Genomic DNA, 22,191 nt, shown 5'->3' with positions numbered 1-22,191 from the left:
GAGCACCGTCTTACTTCAAAAATGAAGCGAACCTCAGTACTTAACATTCACACAAGCCTTCGGAATAAAAGAGAAGCTAGTCACCTTGGTAGAGGGCAGAAATTATAGTATAAGAAAACCATAAATAGGATCATTAAGAAGGAACAATTATTATTATTTTTTTTGGAGTGCACATGAGTATAAATTAGATGAAAGAGTCTCGAGCAATAAAGAGTATTTTAAGAACATGTAGAAGATCCTATGTATAAGATTGATCATATTAGGTTATTTCATTTGTTTGTTGACTGTTATTGTTTTAATATTAGTTTTATTTTATTGATTGAACAATATGTTGCTATATTTTTATTAATGAATTTCTATATTAGTTATTGTTCAACTCAATATGCTCTTTTACTATATCTCATGAATAATTCTGTTGAGTGGGAGATCTAAATTGAATTTAATTGATTCAAAATTGGAACTAATAATTTTGTGCATTAAAATTAAATTAATGATGAATATAATAAAGGGGATTGAATGATGATTGGAAACTTCGACGACCTTTTGATTCCATTCCCAAAATTAATTTATCACAGTTTTTTGTTTATGTTTGCGAGTTGAGACAAAATTAATTATTTGTGTGCAATTATTGATTATGCCTTTATTGATTGTATTTTTTATTGTCTTTGTGTTAAAAGAAAGTTGAGATGGCACTTACATCTAAAAACATTGTGGTAGAGCTGAACAAGAGTGAGAAGCTAAATAGTGACATTTATGATATTTGGCACCGCAAGATTCAATACATTCTTGAAGAGCAAGAGAATCTAAAAGCTCTAAACAACACCCTAGTTAAGTTTGAGCATGGCACTACTGCTTAACACAGGAGAGATCTTGAAGCCTACCAAGCCTGGAAAAAGAAGAATAGTAATGCTCGAATAACGATGTTGAGCAACATGCAAGATGACCTCATGTGTGAGCTTGAAAAGTATGAGACTGCTCAAAAGATGTGGCTCGCTTTGAAAGTCAAGTTCGGTGGCACTTCGACCAGCTCAGAAGGCTTACGATTACTTTTGATTCTCATCGACAATGCCTGAATCATACTACGAGGCAACATTTGAAGGAGATGTCAAATATGATTCGCAAACTTAAGGCTGCTGACAGATTCTGACTGATGAACAATTAGTCCAAGTAGTGATAAAATCTCAACTTAATTCTTGGGAACACGTGAAAGTGAATATGACTCATAATGAGAATATCAAGACACTCAATGATATTGAACATCACTTTGAACTGGAAGCAGAGCGCCTTGAGGCAGCTAAGCTTTCTGATTGTGTTTATATGACCGAATCAAGCTTGTGCAAGGCTTCAGGCTTCAAGCGTAAGAGGGGCTATAAGTACAACCAAAAGGGTAAAAGATTTGATCCTGGTAAGAAGAAGCTAGATGCTAAGAAGCACCCAAAGGGTAAACTTGTTGGTAAGAAAAAGGGCAAATCTAAGATGAAATATTACAATTGTAGCAAGATGGGTCACTTCGCTTGTGAGTGCACTGAGCCGAAAAAGGTGAGACCGAACTCCAATTTATTGAATTATGCTTTGGTTGTGAGTTCTGTACTCCTAATTAATTTTCGTCCTATGTAGATTGTAGACTGACGAGCAACGGACTATAAAACTCGTGATCGAGATGGATTTGTGTATCGTCGAATTACAAGGGACTAGATGGATATACGTGGGCAACAACTCCATAGTTGAAGCAAAATGAATAGGCACCTGTAAATTAACTTTGCGTGGTGGACGTATTCTTTTTTTACACAATGTCCTATATGCACCAGAGATTCGACGAAACTTGGTTTTTGTTTCTGTTCTTCTTCAATTAGGATATAATTTAAACTTTTATGGTATTTTTTTGGAAATTTTCTTAAATTCATTCCTTATTGAAACTAGGCATTTGATTAATGGTTTTATTGTGTTAAATACGATACTTGACGGTTTAAGTTATGATAATATTTATTTTTTGTATGTTACTTCTTCCAGTAACAATGAAATAGATGCAATTATTGGCCATGCTAGATTAGGTCACATAAGACAAGAAAGAATGCATAGACTTGAAAGAGATGGCTTGTTGGGCCTACTCATCAAGGTTGAACTGCCAATAAGTGAAAATTGTCTAGTTGGAAAAGTAACTAGAAAGCCATTTGGCAAAGGAATTAAAGCTGAAAAATCATTGCAATTAATTTATTCTGACATCTGTGGACCAATGAATGTAATGGCTAGACATGGAGCTTCATATTTTATCATATTCATTGATGATTATTCACGTTTCAGTCATGTCTACTTGATCTCTCATAAATCAGAAGCATTAAATTACCTTAAATTATATCTAAACATGTTATATAATCAATTAGACAGTAATATTAAAGTTATGAGAATTGACAGAGGACGTGAATACCTTTTGAAACAGTTCAAGGAACTGTGTAATAAAAAAAGAATAGATAGACAGTTGATTATTCCTGAAACTCCGCAAAAAAATGATGTAATGGAAAGAAAGAATAGAACTTTGTTGGAAATGGTTAGGTCAATGATAGTGCAATCATATCTTCTAATATCCTATTAGGAAGATGCTGTGTGAACTACTGCCTATATACTTAATTGAGTTCCTTCAAAATCAGTTAGTTCCACTTCATATTAGTTATGAACGAGTAAAAAACCTAACCTATCTCATCTGTGGCCTTAGGGGTCTGCGACTTATGTTCATAACTCCACCCATAAGTTTGGGAAATTAAGAGCTAAGAGTACAAAGTGTATCTTTATTAGATACTCAGAACACTCCAAAGGATATGTGTTCGTTGGTGAACATACAAATGGAAATGTAATTGAATTAGAATCACGAGATGTCAATTTTCTGGAAAATGAATTTCCTAACATTAGAAAAGTTAATAAAGATTTTCAATTTTATGAATTAGAAAATCCAAATGAGGTTCTCATTTTTAATGTCGGTGTTGGCACTAGTACAAATCCTTCAAGTATTGCTACTTTTAGTGGGAGTGAAACACTAGACATTTCAATTTCAATTGAGGAATCAACTTGAAGGAGTAATCGTAGGCTAATTCCTCGTCGTCGTTTTTGAGATTGAAGGAGAAGCTTTTATGATTGCTTCACACGATGGTGAAGAGCTAAATACTTTTAGCAAAGCCTTTACATCGTCTCCTAAGAATTTATAAATGAAAGTAATGGAGGAGGAGATGGAGTCAATAAAAGTCAATCAAGTCTGGGACTTGATTGATCTTCTGTCTAACTGTAAAGCTTTCAGAAACAAATGGGTTCTCTAAATAAAACGTAAGGTAGATGAGACAATCAAGAGATATAAAGCAAGATTAGTCACTAAAAGATATACACAAAAAGAAGGTATAGACTATGAAAAAACATTTTTTCCTGTAGTAAGGTTTGCTTTTATACGATTGACTTGGGCTATCATTACACATCTAGACCTTGAGTTACACTAAATAGATATAAAAACTGTATTTTTCAATGGAGAACTAGAGGAGGAAATTTATATGCAATAACCACAAGGTTTTATTGTTAAAGGCCAAGAGCGCAAGGTATACAAGTTTAAAAGATCTATCTATAGCCTTAATCAATCCTCTATACAATAGAACCTAAATTCCATCAAGCTGTAGTTTCTTATGACTTCAAGATGGTTGAAGAAACCATTGTGTGTACATTAAGAGGTCTAAAGACATTTTTAAGATATTATCTTTGTATATAGGTGATATACTATTAGTTGCAAACAGCAATGAGTTTGTCAAAACTATTAAAGATTGGTTATATTCAAATTTTGATATGAAAGATATAGGCGAAGCAAATTATATCTTATGAGTCAAAATTTTCAGGGATTGTTCAAAGAAACTTCTAGCTCTATCACAAGAGTTTTACATTAAAAAGATTCTTAAAAGACTCAACATGGCTGGTTGTAAGTAAAAGGATACTCCAATAGCCAAATGACAATCTTTTAGTCTCAATATGTGCCTTAAAACTCCTGAAGAAAAGGAAAGAATGACTAGAGTTCCTTACGCAAATGCCATTGGAAGTCTTATGTACGTTATGATATATACAAAGTCTGATATCAAGTATGCTATAGGACTGGAGTAGATACCAGTCTAATCCTGGTCAAAAGTGCTGGGGTGCTGTCAAGAGGATTTTGGCACATCTCAAAGGCACTGTAAATTATTTTTTATGCTATCAAGGAGGTGGTTTGCAACTTGTTAGATATTTAGATGCCAACTGGGATGGCGATCTGGATGAGCACAAATTGACCTCGGGATATATATTCTTGCTAAACAGATGAGTAATTACATGGAGTAATAAGAAGTAAACATGCACGGCTTTATCGACGATGAAAGTCGAGTATATTACAAGTTCTACAGTAATGCAAGAAGTTGTGTGATTTAAGAGATTTATAGAGGACTTAAAAATTAATACTAATAATGTTAGTCTGTAACTATCTACTGTGACAGTCAAGTTGCTATCTCTTTCTCTAAAGATGCCAATTACCACAGCAAGTCAAAACACATTGAGACTAAATACAATTTCATAAAGAGACATTTTGGCAAAAAAATGAAATAACCATACAATATACATCTACGTATAGCATGATAGTTGATCCACTTATCAAAGCTATAATAAGGGATGTATTCACCTCTCATGATAAATCATTAGGGTTATATATATTGTAATTTTATACTTTTAAAATGTATTTATTTGTTGTGAACGTCTTTGTTACATAAATTATTTTGAAATGTAATGATATTCAAAGTTCTCTTATTTCAATTTATTTTTTGAAAGGCATAATTACACAAATATGAGAATATGTCATCAGATCATGACCAACTTTCTTACACGAGCAGTCGCCTCAGTTGCTCTAGGAGCAAGCTGAGATGAGACAAGTAGAATAATGAAACAATATGTCTGTTTAAGAGCCAAATAAAAGAGGTTATTATACAAATTTTATTGTCTTAATTAGAATCAAGATAAGGTCTTAAACAATATTTCTCGTAAATTAATATGATGTACCCACCATCATAGAGACCTGATAGCAGCCAAATATGAGATCTTTTTTTTGCGCTAAATGAGAGTGTTCATTTTAAGAATTCAAGTCAGACGTAGTAGAAGTGCTACTGGACTAAAATCTGTACAGTAAATTGAATTAATGAGACATACCCCCTAAAATAGAAGATTCATTGTAACGTGTGTATCATACCACGCGTGCTTGGTGACCAAAATAGAAAATGAAAGAATATCTCTTCTTCCTCATTGTGTAAGTTCTACACGACTTTCTATAAGTGGACCCTGGTATCCTTATAACTATCAATTATATTTTTTAGATCTAAATTAATGTTTGCTACTTTATCATGTTATCTATAACCTTAACATGATTCGGTCTATAAAACTTGATTAGGAAAGCGATTATTCTGGATTGATGAACATGAGTGTGATAAGAAGATTTAATTTTTTTTCCTTTTATGTGATTCAATAGTCGACTAATTGTATAATACATGTGGTATATTATAATTGTGAATACATAAAAAGATTTCGCAATTTGACATATCGAAGAGATTTAGTATGCTTGAATATTAAAATAAATTAAATATGGGATACAATAAACATATATTGAAATTCTCTTGCATACGATTGCAATTGAGACATCTCTTGCCTAAGTTAGCAATTGAGATATGTTTTTGGCTCCCCGGATGGGTCCTTAGATATGTTCATGGTCACATGGTATATCTGCCTATATGATTTAAGATATGTGGTTGTTCATTACTTCTTTATTCATTGTTTTGCTACTTCAACGTCGTTTCATCATGAGCGAGTGAGAGATGTTAAATGGGTGGGTCGCCCATGATGGGCCGACCTAACCCAACCCGTTCTTGGTAACTGCTTTGTAGTTTGGAAGTTAAGCTTCCCACTTTGGCAATAAGTTCCAGGAAAAGAAAAATAACGCAGAAAAAGTGTGTGGCGAGAGAATCTTTATCTTATTCTCTTCTTCATCAAAATCAAATAAGAACATTGAAAACTCATTAAATAAATAGGGCATTTAAACTGTGATTAGCGGAAGATTTCTAATTGTGATTTCTTTCCAACCATTGACATGATCCAACACTTAATTATTTTGCTCATTAGAAAAAGGTATGGTTCTTGAATTCCTTTTATTTTTTCTATCTAAGAATAAGTTTTATCCTTAATAAAACTTCATATATATCATCACATGCTTTTTATAAACCCAAAACTATCATTATTCAATTTAGAAATGATATCAGAAAATTTATAAGGTAATCATTATTATAATGAGTGTTTATTTTATATTTGTAAGTTTTTATTTTTTTAATAATTCTTGTATTAATTTACTTATTTTACTTTCCATTTACAAGTTTTATATTCTATTTACATAATTTATATTTTATTTTACACCTAATGATGATTTACAAACTTTATATTGCATTTATAAGTTTTTATTTTGTTTACCAATAATACTCTAATTTATCATTACTATGTTAATTTACTTATTTTACCTTCCATTTACAAGTCTTATGTTTTATTTAATGAATTGATATTTTGTTTTACACTTATTTTGTTGATTTACAAGTTTATATTATATTTATAAGTTTTTGTTTTATTTACCAATGATACACCAATTTACCACTCTTATGTTAATTTACTTATTTTTACCTTCTATTTAAAAGTCTTATGTTTTATTTTATTATTAATATTGATTACAAATTTTATGTTATATATGTAAGTTTTTGCTTTGTTTACAAATAATACACCATTTTACAACTCTTATATTAATTTACTTCTTTTACCTTCCATTTATAAGTCTTATGTTCCAATTACATAAATTATATTTTATTTTACATCTATTGTTGATTTGCAAGTTTTATGTTACATTAAAAAGTTTTTATTTTGTTTACCAATAATACACTAATTTACCACTCCTATGTCAATTTACTTATTTTACTCTCCATTTACAAGTATTATATTTCATTTGTATAATTTATATTTTATTTTACACTTAATGTATGCAAGTTTAATATTACATTCATAAGTTTTTATTTTGTTTACTAATAATACACCAATTTATCATTCCTATGTTTATTTACTTGTTTTACTTATCATTTATAAGTCTTATTTTTCGTTTACTTAATTTATGTTTTATCTAACACTTATTGTTAATTTATAAGTTTTATACTATAGTTATAAATTTTTATTTTATTTACTATTGATACACTAGTTTATCACTCCTATGTAAATTTATTTATTTCACCCTCTATTTATAAGTTTTATAATTAAGTCGGTCTTGATAACTTGTCAACATTTAGCGGTTCGGCCCATAGTTTCTAGGTACAACCGGCCGCAGGAGATTCAAAAGATTTGAATCAAAACTCAAAACGGCGACTAACGAAAGGTAGTCAAAATGCAAAAACGCTAACGAAGTTTGAACAAGAAAGAGAAAATTCAAAAGCTTCAAATGCTTTTCAACTCTATAAATTGAATTTTTTAAAAAAATAAATAAAATATATCAATCCCAGTCTCTTGATAATTTCTCGAGAAACTTTTATTCATTTTCTCGGGAAAATCGTTTTTTAAAATGAAATTGATTCCGAAGCTTCTCACTTTCGTGCTCATCGCATTGCTTTCGATTCAATCTCGAGCTGCAATTGGATCGCAATCGACGGACCAGGCTTACGTCACGCTCTTGTACGGCGATGAGTTTCTATTGGGAGTTAGGGTTTTGGGCAAATCGATACGCGATACTGGATCCAATAAAGACATGGTCGTTTTGGTCTCTGATGGCGTCTCTGATTACTCCAAAAAGCTTCTCAAGGTAACAAGCACGTATAAGAATTTAGTGTTTTTCGCTTTTTGCAGGGAATTGAATTGGAAGTTTAATCTTATTCCCTTTTTGTATGGAATTGGATTGGAAGTTTGACTTTTTAAATTTGTAAAAAAAGTCAACGCTATTAAGGAAAGTTATTGAGTTCATTCTTTACTTTATTGGAATTCTTTTGGTTGCTTTTCTTTTCTTTTCTTTTTTAATTTTTCTCCTCTTTCTATCTTTTATAATTCTATTAATTGAATTTCTTGATAGTGGCAATCTTGTATTCTTTTATCCCCATTTGAAAGTTTTATTGGGTTTCTCATGGTGTTTTGTTATGAGTGACAACATTGAATGTTTGTGCAAAGCTTTTGGCCGGCTAAAAGTTGAAACATTTGTTATGAGAAACATTTCAATTTGTTTTTATACTCTTTGTTTCCTTTTTTTTTTTAATTTGTTTGGTGGCTGAGAATTGTGCAGGCAGATGGGTGGATAGTGGAGAAGATAAGCTTATTGGCAAATCCAAATCAAGTGCGTCCAAAGAGGTTTTGGGGTGTCTACACCAAGCTGAAGATTTTCAATATGACTAACTATAAGAAAGGTATTGTTGTTTATAGAGGTTCTTATGGTCTTTATTATGCATTTGATTGCTCACAAGTCTGTTTGATAAATTTAATAATGAGTATCAAGTTGCAGCATTTACAATTATTCAGCAGCAAAATTGAGGTTTATAACTTAAGCGATTTGTGTATTAGATAGTTCTCTCTCTTCCTCTCAGAATAAATAAGACTTGTGTCTAATGCAGTTGTATATCTTGATGCGGACACTATTGTGATCAAGAACATTGAGGATCTTTTCAAATGTAGAAAATTCTGTGCTAACTTGAAGCATTCGGAGAGGCTAAATTCAGGAGTCATGGTGGTGGAACCATCAGCTGCAGTCTTCAATGACATGATGACCAAAGTGAATACGTTGGGGTCTTACACTGGAGGTAAAGCATTCATTGTGCTCAACTGTAGTTAGAATATGGTGTCTGTTATTTCCGCACTCAATTGTGATGTATGGAAAACCATGAAGTCCGAATCCAATTAATAATAAAGGAAAATCTGAGTCAACCGTATGTAGTGACAGCATCAATGGAGCTGGTGCCAGATAGTTTGCTGCCTAGATTGTCTTATAACATACCTGTGTCAATATGCTTGCTTGACAAACTGATGTTAGTTTTGAATACCCTTTGCTATTTGAGGATGACTAGCTCTCTTTTAAGTAGATCACAAAAAGGCTTAGAATTTTGCAGTCAGAATTTCAACTGCCATCTGAAGATTCAAAGTTTGCATTTCCCTTCATCATGCTTCCTACAACTGGAAGATAGCTTATGTTTTAAATAATTTTAAATTCAACAATCCTCTGTGTGTGCATGTGTCTGCCTTTCTTCCTGATTTTTCTTTTATTTTGCAGGAGATCAGGGTTTTTTAAATTCATATTACTCTGACTTTCCCAATGCACACGTTTTTGAGCCAAATTTACCATTGGAGGTGGTGAATACTAGACCTGTTCCCAATATGGAGCGTCTATCTACCCTGTATAATGCAGATGTTGGTCTTTATATGCTCGCAAATAAGGTACCAGGATTAAAATTAATGAGATAATTTCTTTTTTGACAATAATTGAAGTTTTTTAACGCCACCAACAAATTATTCTATTCTCTCAGACTTCCCTATTCATTTGTAAAAGCAATTTAAGAGTTTGCAATATCAGAAATGTTGACAAGTTGTCATCTTGTAGTTTCCTTCAACAAGATGTGCTTCTGCTGCATGTCTTGGTTCTAAATAATAAGTAAAGGTGCAAGGTTTAGGATGGCAAGACTACACTTTTGTCTTTGTGGAAAGCTACATACACTTACGTTATCCATAATTGAGGACCAAAATAATGAAATAATTCCTGTTTAAATGATAACTCAGCCCACTGATCTCTGTTGCAAATGAAGTTTCCAATTTTCAGATTGTGAAGGCTTTCACTATCTTCATTTTCTAGGTTGTGATTGCCTTCTGTTATATCCAATAGAGCATAGATCAAGAAATATTTTGCAAATTCATTCTGTATATTTACATTATTTTCTGCATGTACTCTTGTGGAAGGTTCTTATCTTTCTATGCCTTGTATTTGTAGTGGATGGTAGACGAGAGTGAGCTACATGTTATTCACTATACGCTTGGCCCCCTTAAGCCTTGGGACTGGTGGACATCTTGGCTATTAAAACCTGTTGATGTCTGGCAGGTACTGTCTATTCCTTAAAATTTATGCATGCAATCTTCTGAGATTCATCTTCCCTGAGTAACTTGATCCTTTTTATTTTTTATTTTTTTCCGTTTCTTTTCTTTATGTGTGTATTGTACATTCATTTCTCCTGTGATAGAGGGTGGTTAGTCAAAGCATTCTTGTCCAATTATAAGATTTCACATTTTTTTCTTGATGTTGTAGGACATTAGAGTAAAGCTTGAGGAATCTCTTCCTGGAACTGCAGGGGGCACAAATCCTAAAGATGAATTTGCAGTCAAAGTCCTTTTCCTATTACCACTCTGTGCTCTGCTCTTTTGTTGCTACCATTCTTTTCTTCAGGTTAGTACTGACTGTCTTTTTCGCTGCTCAGACATGCTAGGCTAAGCAAGTATAGATAATTGTCATTTGGATCTTAAAGCATATTGTTTGTGTTTGCATACTAAAGGGTTTTTTCTTTTCCAGTTATTAAATCATGTAATTTTCGATGCAGACACGGGATCACTTTGGCTCATTTTGCAGAACCTCTTTAGGTGATCATATCAGACACCTTTACTTCAAAGTTAGATCTGTTGGATCGGTTGCTTATACCGGTGTTTCTTCATCATCCACCATCAATTCCAACCACCAAGTTAGTTACTATTCCTTAAGTGATTTTATCCTTCTCGGTGCTCCAAGGTTAAATTCTTTCATTTTTTATTAGACGATTGTTATCCTCTTGAAATATCCAGTTTCTGCACTGGAGTCCTATATGCTTGAGCCCTACTTCTATATGTTTGCTGATAATCTTGTGGTGATTCTTAATTCTTATTCAAAAATGCCTTTGTTGTGATGTACAGTTTTCTAACAGTGCACAGTTGAAGGTTCCTGCCTATCTTGGGGGAAGTTCGATTGTTGTTTGTTTCATGGTGGCTTTGGTTGCCTTTGGGATTTCTTTTTCAATTGTTCCTCGACAAGCGATGCCATGGACCGGTTTGCTCTTGGTGTATGAGTGGACTTTCACGATGTTCTTTCTTTTATTTGGAGGTTTCCTCCATTTGATTTATAAATGGGGAAAGGCAACAGCATTTCAAGCAGGATCCTTCTCTTCTGATGTGGAATCTTCAGATTATGACTCTGGAAAAGGTGAGTTGAATTGATTTATATCAGTTTATTGTGCTTAACGTGCTTTCCATGCATGAGATGTTTAGTATGCTTGATTTTAGGTTATAATTAAAATATGCTGATAGTTCTTGTATTTCTTTCAGGTCATCAGCGACAGGCTTCAGCTTGTGATTTTGTTACATGGTATTATGGAATGGGGATGGCACTTTTGGCTGTCATTGCCCCATCGCTGCCAGCTATGTTTGGGGTCACGGCTCTGTTTTTGAGGTAATTTTGCTTTGATGATTGTAATGTGATGTTATCTCTGTTTCTTCATAGCTTTCTTTCTTACCCTATCATAGTTGAACCAATATCTGTTGCTTCCGTTCAATAACAATGATATGCTTTTGTATGCTTCGGCAGTTGTGCAAAATTTCTTCATCCTAACGAGCTGTACATTTCAGGGTGTTTTGCAAAAAATTACGTGAATGCCATTTGTTATTCTAAGATGTGTAAATTTAAAATAGAGCGAGACATATACCTTAGTTCCACAGTTGACTGCATGTCATGTAATTTATTCCTCCAATTTGCTTTTTAATTAGCTGTAAGATAATTAACAATTCGTATTGGAAGAGATTATTTGTTTTCACATAGTTGCATGAAAGTAGATCATATCATAAAATGGTTTGTTGTCTTTTTTCCAATAACTCCTCTCCCCGCTCATGCTCTGTTTGAAGGCACATCTAGAACCCTGTCAATTTTTTGAGTATGTTGTGTTATTGTTTTGGTCATGAAACTGAGTGTGTGTGTAATTGAACAGGCTAGGATTGATGGTTGCGGGAGGTATTGTTTTGGCTGCTTTCATGACGTACGCTTCTGAGCACCTTGCGATTAGATCATACTTGAGAGGCCTTGAAGACAGGGACACCACCACACGGCTCAGAAGTGCATGTTTCTTATGTTGATAGAGAGCTTCAAGTAATCACGTAGGTTACATGCAAATGTATCTTTCTTTGTAATTTGTTTAATACTTAAATCTGATATCACATATTTGTAAATTTCCAATCTTTCATCAGATTAGTAATGCTTTTCTATCCGAGAATGTTTGTTGTAATATTCTTTTTAGATGCAAAATTTTGCCAATTTCAATGTTGCCACACTCAATTTAACAATTTTGAATATCCTAATCAATGAAATGTAGCTGAAATTATGTTATCCTGTGAAACATTATCTACTATAGAAGTACCTCGATTATTCCAAATTCAAAGTTCTATAGAAGCAAACAATACATGAAATCATTTGAGTTCTATGTGCGGCCTGATCTCGTAAAAGTTCAATGGAAGCAAACATGGCCATCGTATTCAGATGCTGGATGCTCACTCCTTGAGATGCCCAATAAATCATCCAATCTTTGGGGACTGCTTTTAAGCTAATAAGGTATTTCTTTTAACTATAAGTGATAAAATTTTCAAAAATGTAGTTAATCCGCATCTTTTCTGAAAGTTTCTAGTTTCCACTGTCACTGTACCTTTGCATAATATATTATCCAACATGAGCTATTGGGCTAGATTTGCTGAATTTGCCTAATATCCAGCCCGGAAGTTGCCAACAAGCAACTTAGGAATATGCAGCCCAGTACTTCTCATGTCGTCGAAAAGTCATTCTATAAAAAAATCTTCATTTGAATAAATTCTATTAATATAATTAGTGGTTAATAAATTAAAAAAAAATTAAATCTTAATCATCCACTAATATTAAAACACAAGTGACACAAAATTTGTCAAAAATCAAGAATGTTCAGATCAGGTGACACAAAATCTGTACCAGTCAAATGTCATCTTTGCATCAAAAGGAGTTTCTTTTGGATTTTTCTTAAACACGTCCTTTTTTTTCTTTTTCTCTCTCTTCATCTTCCAATTTTTTTTCCCCCTTAATGCCGCAACGCAAGTAGACTATGTAGAGACAGAACTGAAAAAAATTACTTCGAATGCTGCTGTGTTGCTGCCTTGCTGGTGATAATTATTAAACGTTTCCCCAAAATCAGCAATAAGACCAGGCAAGCACACCTGCTGTACCGGTGGCGTTTAAAGTATAAATGAAATATCCCACGTTCAAATGTGGTCTTGTATCCTTATGAGAACGCTCCCATTACCCGTTAACAATTCAGAATGCCTGTCATTTGAAAGACAAGCGTGAGAGTAATTAAACCCGATACAAAATACATACCAAAGTACTCTTCCGGATCAAGTCAACGTACTACGTCCTCATAGGGAGGCCAGCATGAAACTTAATGATGCATTTCTCTCCATTGATTCTGTCCGGGACAACATCGTATCTCGGAGTTTGTATCTTGTCAACAAGGTCTGGGTAAAAGATGTTAAATTTATATCCTTGCACAAACTTTGGAGGCGGGTTGTCATGGTCATAAGTGAGTATGATTATATCTGTTCCACTCGTATCCAGTGTGCACACAGTTGAAGTACTACGGTTCTTAGACAATATTTATCTTGCCAACAATACACCCGAGTCCCACAAGATGGTTTAGAAGAGATTATAAAAAACTTTAAGATAGACTTATAAAGAATATGGGGAAAATGGTTTCATTAGATGGACACGAAAAAGAACCTGCCAGTCTAGGTTCACTTCTGCACCAGAACCAAATACTGCAACTCCTCCTTCCATGGCTTCACTCCCACAGCGTTCATGGTTTTCAGTTCAAAGTTATCTTCTGATCAACTTGGCTTTGGTGCTTCTTGTCCTTGCCTCTCTTCTGACACTGCTATTCGCTTATGCTCCTGTTAATATAGGAATGGAATGATAGGGTCAAATAAGAAAACAGCCTTCTAACTCGTCAGTTACTCAAATAGACAAAGAAGTGAAAAAAATAAAATCATAACAAACAAATTACGGGTAAAATCCTGTCTTGTTCAGGGTCAATCGATCCATAATTTTCATGACTGTAATGTAGTTCTGGTGAAAATGATCCAGCCTCCTCTTCTCTGTTTAGTCTGTACCTTTAATACAGGTTTTCGAGAAGATTTCCAACAGCTACATGTCAAATAAATATCAGCCAATAGCTATAGAGGCAATATAAAAAAGAGAATCCAGACGTTTTCCACAAATCACAAAGGTACAAATACCATTGTCATCATACTCAATATCCTGTTCTTCAGGCCTAAGTCCGCAATTATTTTCGAATTCTTCGCCCTCCAAATATTGTCCAAGTTGTTGAAGATGCTTACGTAACATTTCAGCTTGCATTTCATTCAAATACGCCAATAATTGCAAAAACTAACTAGTGAACTCCAGAACAAGTAAGACATTACATTAAAGACATTGAAGAAATGTTGAGAGATAAGCATCATTGTTCTGTAAATGTGAAGTCCTTTAAGAACAGCTTCCTAAAACTCAATCACTCTTGCGGTGCCACAAGCATTATTGACTCAATATTGGTTTGTAATGCCTCAAGCTCCTTCTTAGTCTTCCCTTGCAAAAGGTTCTTAACATCTGCTTCAACACAATGCAGCCCTCTTTCGAATGCCAGCAGCTCAGCAAGAGATTCATCCCCATGCAGTCGAGCTTGATCTAGTGCATTCTTCTTTCGTGCTTCAGCTAGCTCCCAATGAAAAAACCGCCATAAGTGTCTGTTGAATTACACGTCAACGCCCTGTCCGGTGGACAACTGGACATTCAACTGTTAATATAACAATAACAACGCTTACTTTTTAGCCAACACCATCACCTGATGCATAGAGTTTCTTTGCTCATAAACTTCTGACAGAAACCATGAGAGCTAGTTTACTAGCAATCATTTGAACAAGAATTGCAGTTTTTATGAGATACCAACCTTCTAAACGAAGAAAATACATACATTCACAAAACAGAACACGCACACATATTGCCAAGAGATTGAGAAGGAGAGCAAAAGGCAAAAGTATGATATTTCGGAAGGATGGTCCAAACCTTATTTGAAGTGATTATGGGGTCAACAACATATATCCAATTCTATATTGCCAAGAGATTGAGAAGGAAAGCAAAAGACAAAAGTATGATATTTCGGAAGGATGGTCCAAACCCTATTTGAAGTGATTATGGGGTCAACAACATATATCCAATTCTATTGTTTCCTCATTGTAGAGATAACACTCTATTTAACAAGGCTTAGGCAGACTGTGAAGAGGTAACAGAAATGCCATAGTGCAATTCCTAGATGTATGGGTCAGAATATACAACTCTCAATAAAGGATAACTTAACATCTGTGTTTCCAAATTACAAATAAATATTTGTTAATTTAACAGATCATGAGTGTTATAGACAGTGTAATAAAATATTCAAAAAATAAAATAAAATAAAATATTAGTTTTCATACTTTTTTATATTTAGAAGAAAACACACACAAATTCAGGTATTTGGATTAATAAACATATTACTGATTTGTCTTTAAAAAGAAAAAGGGGAAGATAGAAAGAAAGAAGGAAGGTTAAGGAGAAATTCAAATCATTTAACATTTAAATGCATTTAATTTTGTCTTTCAAAAAAAAAAAGAAAAGAATTTAATTTTGAGAAAAAATGAAAAAAAAATCTTAAATTTTATTTTCTCTCATTGGAAATATGGGCCTCAACGTCGGGCATAACAGTAACGGCCTAGCACTTGCAGAGATTCTCTCTTGGGTAATGCTTTCTACACCCTCTAGTATCCTTATAGAACCCCATCTTCAATCATGGTCGTATAATTAGAGAAAATTACATTGAATGGCTATTATGAACTTAATTGAACTTATAGTTTCTTTACAAATCATGAACCCTAACAATCTTTAAGTCCTAATATATGATGTAATTGATTTTTTAAATATAAAATCAAAATAATTTTGAATCAATTAAGAAATAAGCTACTTAATAATAAGAATTTTGTTTAAAACATAATTTTTGTGATTTAGTTAATTTACTCTAGATGATAGTAAAATTAATTAAAACTGTATTATAATATTTTTATCTTTTTCTGTAATTTCATAAAAAAGAGTTAATAAATATGAAAATGAGGTTTCACAAGAGTTTTAAAGTGGTGTTCGAAACTCAACTTTTTTATTTTCTTCGCCCCAATACTTTGCAATCTATTTGGGTCTTCAGACATAAATATCATCCAAAGTCTCAACCTAAGTCCGTCGTGACACAATCCTTAAATGAACCATGTTGATGTGGACTAGTACTAGTAGTAAATAAATTTTAATTTTTTGGGTTCCTAGTCCATCCCCCGCATTATTGGTTTCTTAATAATTTCTTGCACCACATCATTTTGTAAATTGATATCTTATTGTTTTTAATCTACTTTTCTTTAATAATCATTTTCAAAACATTAATTATGTCGACATACTCTAATAGCGAATTCTATGACTACGAATTGAAAACTTATCAAAAAAAGTGTTGTTCATATTTCTACATCCTTTTTTAATTTTTGTTATTCAAAATGATAAAAGGACTAAAGTATATCAATTGAACTTTTTGAAATTCTTTGTGGTCCTAACTTTTCAAGAAGGCTTATCTTCAATAGTCTGATTGATTTAGCCATTCATATTCTAGTGAATGATGATAAGATTATCTTACAATCGTTGTATTAGTATATTGTGATATCTCTACAGTTAGTAATTTAAAACGTATACGTAAAATTTACAGATGTCATCTCACGACATACAACTATTATAAGAATTCGAATCAACTGTTGAGTTGAGTTGTGCTCATCTTTTCATAATTTTCTTATACGTGTGCATTCATAATAATTTAAAGTTAAGATTTAATTATTTATATATTCTTATTCAATAATTATCAATTGTATCCTTTTGAAAGGTCACACAAAATTTAAGGCAACACTGTATCTTTTCGTTACTATAAGGTCATGTATCTTTATAAGGTCATGTATCTTCACATAGCCGCCGCACTAGTTTATAGTCAATAGATTATGGATATAGATGTTTGTCGTTAACAAATAGAAAACTGGGGCAGGTGCTTCTGCCATTTTGCATCACAAATCAATAGAGAGAAAAAAAAAAAAAGCAAAAAAGAGCAGCCCTTCTCCAACACTTTTAAACAAGACCGCATACTATTAGATTTCAAGTGTGGTCATAAATATGAAAATAATTCAAAAAATCAAAAGGCAAAACGTATAATCAACCTTACCACTTGTACTAAGTTGCCAGGTCATTAAAAAAAAAAAAATTGTTAGTGGAGCAACAAACAAAATCTTAATTCATATTGGAAGGTATGGTATCTCCCATTTCTTATTATTATTAGCTAGTATTATTTATTATTATTATTGCTTTTGTATAATATATATCTGAATCTTCTTCTCCATTAGTGAACTGTCAATGAACTAATCCACCATCTTACTTTTAAAAATAAAAGTAATAATTATATAAACTTAATTGTCTTTGATGAGTCAGGAACCAATAGAATAATGATAATTGATGCTGGCTCTTTTCTTTATATAATTAAACTTCTTTTTTTTTCCCCCAATAAACAAAGACACATGTCAACTAACTAAAATTCAATAGAGAAAGAAAAGGAGATGGTGAAAGGTGGACTTTAATAATTTAGTGAATCATCATCCTTATCCTAAGGCCGTATAAGTTTGATGACAAATAACTATTGAGTTGCCCTGAGTTTCCATAAAGCTTTGCAGAAAGCTACAAATTTTTTTCCTGTATTTTTGGCTTTTCAATTTTGAAAAAAGAAAAGAGATTCCATTTATCGAATGGGAGAGGGACATGGGTATCTCCCTGGTATATTTAGCTGGCCAAGACTCTATTAATATTTTCAATTTTATATAGTCATTAAAAAAAAAAAACCTAAACCATAGAACTAATACAGAAATTACCCATTAAAAAAAGAAAATTATTAATGATGTTGGTCATAAATATTTTAATTTCTTGGTTCTTTATCGGCGCGATTTGAGATGGAAAATCATCAGTGGATGATAAATTTGAGTACCCTTTTTGAAGATGGATAAGATAATGAGATTATTCTACGAGTGCTGCCGCAGTAAGCCTAATTAAAGATTCGAACTATGATAAAGGATTGGTGGTACATTATCCACAAGATTTTCTTTCCCAACTCTTTGGAATCTGGGCATTTTTATGTTGCTTTGAGAGCAAGATTCTTGAATCTTAAGCTGATGTAATTCGGATCAGGATCAAACCACATAGATCTCTGATTTTGATGTGTGAACATGCACAATGTTTGCCGTCACGTTAATTAACAAGCGTTAAGAAGAATTAAACTAAACTAGATTATAACTTTTAAAATAAATGGAGAGTTTTGGCTTTAGAAGCTTGAAATTGAAATTACAGAACCTTAAAAAGAGTCGGAATTGATTTCAGAACCTGCATTTTTCACTGTTCTTATTCTTCAAATATGAATTAACAGAAAGCCTAAGCACCTTGCATTTGTTGTCAATTAAAGTCTATGCAATTCTTTTGTGTGTGCATATATATATATATATGTGTGTGTGTGAGACTTATATAAAGAAATGAAGCTGCAGATATATATCTCTTGAATAATAAAGGATCCATACTTTCTTTTGGAAATTCTACAGATTCAATCATAATGAATATTAAATGAACAAGGAAGGAATTAAAAACACGAGCTAATTTGTGTTTTACAGAGATATTCTGTGGTTGCAATATATGAGAAGCAATCACAAGAACAAAAACAGACAAAAAGAAAATTAATTTGTTTAATTATGCATGGTTATTGCTGCCCACAAAAGACAGTAATATGGCAACAATTAAAGAAAGAGAAACCCTGAAAATCTTTTGATAAAAGATTAATTCAAGATTTCCTATACGTTATTCATATTATCCTCCATTTTCTTGTTGGCACACAAACAAACTAGAAAATTAAACCTAAGAAACAAAAGGAAAGAGAAAAATAGGAAACAAAGAAAATGGAGGATAATTTAAAAAAAAAGCCAAGCATTAGACTTGCCTAGAGGTTAACCCTTCCTCATAGTTATGGTTGCAACATCAAATAATATTGTTTAGGCCATGCATCCCAAGACAAATTCTTGATTAAAACTTGTACTTGGCCTTCAGTTCTTCCCCCAGTTTCTGAATTTGCCATCATCATCTCCTCTCCCTTCAACTTCAAGAATTTGCGAAAACACCCATAAAACAAAGGGAAGAGTTAAGAATTCGAAACAAGAAGAAAAAGAAGAAGAGAGGAAGAAGGTGAGAAATGAATAATGAGTTGCTGGTCACATATAGATTTATATAAATAACGTAATGAGCTTTTACATTTGCTTAGTTCTTGTGGTTTTGTTAGCGGATGAAACAAAGGGGTTATATAAAAAATAATTATTATTATATAGTGTACGTACAAGCATTAAGGGCCTACTTCACATGTTTTTTTTAATGTTATGTGTTATATGTTAGTGAAAGAATTAATATCTAATGAAGAAAATATAGTGGGAATCTAAGATGAACCATCTTATAGTAGGGACCATTTAGCAAATTAATTAATTAATGAAATAAATAAATTTTATTAATGAAAAGAAAAGTGATGATCGTAGGTTATTAATTTAGAGTATGTGATTTATTAACACGACACGTGGTTGAAGATCGTGAGTGAGTACTGACGCAACCTTACTCCGTCTTGATGACTTATCTGTTATATGTAGATGATCGATTAGGTTTGCTGTTAACTTTTTTTCTTCGTTTTTGATCTGTGATTTAACGAGTTAATTACGTAATATCTGACGCATAATTTAACGCGTATTAACTCGTTTGTTCATATGTAGTTATCAATTAGGTCGATTTCCTAAATTTTCTTTTCAATTTGTAATTTAACTGGTTGGTTATATAATTTCGAGTGAAAACGTAAGATTAGAATCAAACTTTGAAAAGGTATAACCGAATAAAAGAAAAAGATAGGGACAAGAAAAAGAAGAAGAAAGCTCTACATATGAACTTTCCAAGGACATTGAATAATGAATGCTAGATTGCTTCAGTTGATGGGAAAAAGAGATTACTGTCACTTGTACTTAATCAGTTGAAATAAATTATGAGAATTACGCTTGAATTTAATTTTGATTAATTGTTGTCGCTTGTCATCATGTTGTAATTTTAACAAGTTGTTATCACGTTGTAGTTTTACCAAGTGTTACATTTTTATGAATCTAATATCAAAAGGCCAGTATTCCAACCATAAATCTTTTGTATCACTTCAAAATCCACCAATTGAACTAGTCATTATTAATTCAATATAAATATAATTTTGACATCAAAATATTGAAGGAATATTACAAAAAAGCTTTTGAAGGTGAATGATAAAATTAAAAATTATAGGGAAAAAAGTGTCAACCTCCCAATTGTAGTCCAAAATGGGAGGCTTATTGCAAATAAAATAAACCCACACGTGAATTCCCAATTAAAAGAAAAGAAAGTAAAAATAAAGCTTTTGCACTTACAATTAAAAAAAAAGAAAAAGAGATTAATTAGTCAGAAAGCCCAAAATCTGATGAATTACTTTTGGGCTTTTTTTTAATTATAACATGGCAACATGGGAAAACAAACAATTAAAAAAATGTTATTGCAAGAAACAGAAAGTGGGGAAGGTCTAGTGGATGAAGATAGTGAGTTCGAATCAAGTTTGCAAGTCAATATTACACTGATTAGATGGCTAATTTAGATTGATTTAAATTTTTGTAATTAAGTGCTGATTCTTTTTATAATTTAGGTTTGATTCGCATGTCCCACAGTCCCAGTGCTAATCTGACTAGTTAAGTTTACCAATGTGTCAAGGTCATCATTCAATTTTCCCCGTCCCAAATCAATTTTGTGAAAAAATAAATAAAAAAAAAACATAGTGGTCGGTTTTTCTTGGACATTTAAGCATAAATTAAAATTAATTACTTTAGAGTTTCGATTTTTTTTTTTTTAATTTTTAAGGCTGAAGTATGTTGTGTTGTTAAATTGTCAACAAAATAAAACGTTTCTTGTACTAATCTCAAGTATGTTTTTAGTTGACTGATATTTTTGATCATACCAAAGTAATTTCAACTGTATTTTTATTATTTTTGATGATTAAACCCCATTCAAAATTGTTATATTGCCAATTCACACATTGTAGAGAGTGAATTGAGATAATCATTAGATCAACCAAATGTACAAACAGCATTACTGCTAGGAGTCAATATTAATGAATGTATCATCTAACTCATGATGCCTTGGGTACAAAAATTAAAGGATTTCTTAATTCTGAATTCTAGTCCTGCTATAATTTATACACTGGCTGTTTAGTGTGACGCGTGTGCAAACATATTGACATCAAAAAGCAAAACCCCATTTGCAAAAATAAATAAAAAAATACAAAAAAGAAAAAAAATTATCTGAGTGCTCATAATTATTTGAATAATCAATCACATCATTGATTGTAATAATAATTTACTCCAAAAAAAGATAAAAAAAAAAAAAAGAAACTATTGAAAAACACGATTCTCATACAAGTCGACATAGGTCCCCCACCAGATCATGGCTACCACCAAACAAGATTTTCCTAGACACCTAACACTTAGAAAAAAAAAATTAATTTTATATCTAATTTTGTTGGAAGCCAAAAATCCAAAAGTGCTTTTTCCCTCCAGCTAAGCATCATAATCATAAAAGTTTCAAGAAAGCAGAAAACGGTTGTTGTTATTATTATTATTACTATTATTGATTTAAAAAAAAAAAATTATACACACACACACACACACACACTTATAATAATGACATAATGTGGGAAAGACAGTGAAGGTTTTCTTTGTCAAATTTGGCTTCTCATTTTCAGCATTCATTAAAAGTTTTCCAATTCGAGTTCAAGTACGATGGACAATAAACAAATGTTGAAAATACTTTTACGAATGGATTTTATAAGGTATTATCAAATTTGATACACGCTTCAATCTTCATTCTTTAGGCGGATGTTACATTTTGTTAAGCTATTTTGTTTA

The 22,191-nt window shown here is 32.2% G+C and overlaps 1 protein-coding gene and 1 pseudogene across 1 annotated transcript; one reads left to right on the top strand and one right to left on the bottom strand.

The window, feature by feature from the left end:
• The first annotated feature begins 7,450 nt into the window (after positions 1-7,450).
• Positions 7,451-12,385, top strand: LOC18044603 (inositol phosphorylceramide glucuronosyltransferase 1). The gene is made up of 10 exons (XM_006437397.2): positions 7,451-7,858; positions 8,330-8,450; positions 8,655-8,840; positions 9,308-9,471; positions 10,019-10,126; positions 10,331-10,468; positions 10,620-10,757; positions 10,966-11,251; positions 11,374-11,497; positions 12,030-12,385. The coding sequence occupies exons 1-10, from the start codon at positions 7,622-7,624 to the stop codon at positions 12,172-12,174; spliced, it is 1,647 nt and encodes a 548-aa protein (XP_006437460.1). The 5' UTR covers positions 7,451-7,621; the 3' UTR covers positions 12,175-12,385.
• Positions 12,386-13,187: 802 nt separating this feature from the next.
• On the bottom strand, positions 13,188-14,960 carry LOC112099162 (annotated as a pseudogene).
• Between the last annotated feature and the right edge of the window lie 7,231 nt (positions 14,961-22,191).

Source organism: Citrus clementina, unplaced genomic scaffold (genome assembly GCF_000493195.1).
Source record: "Citrus clementina cultivar Clemenules unplaced genomic scaffold, Citrus_clementina_v1.0 scaffold_4, whole genome shotgun sequence".
NCBI lineage: Eukaryota > Viridiplantae > Streptophyta > Magnoliopsida > Sapindales > Rutaceae > Citrus > Citrus x clementina.
The sequence above is the reverse complement of the archived record's forward strand: the minus strand, read 5'-3'. Positions and strand labels throughout refer to the sequence as shown.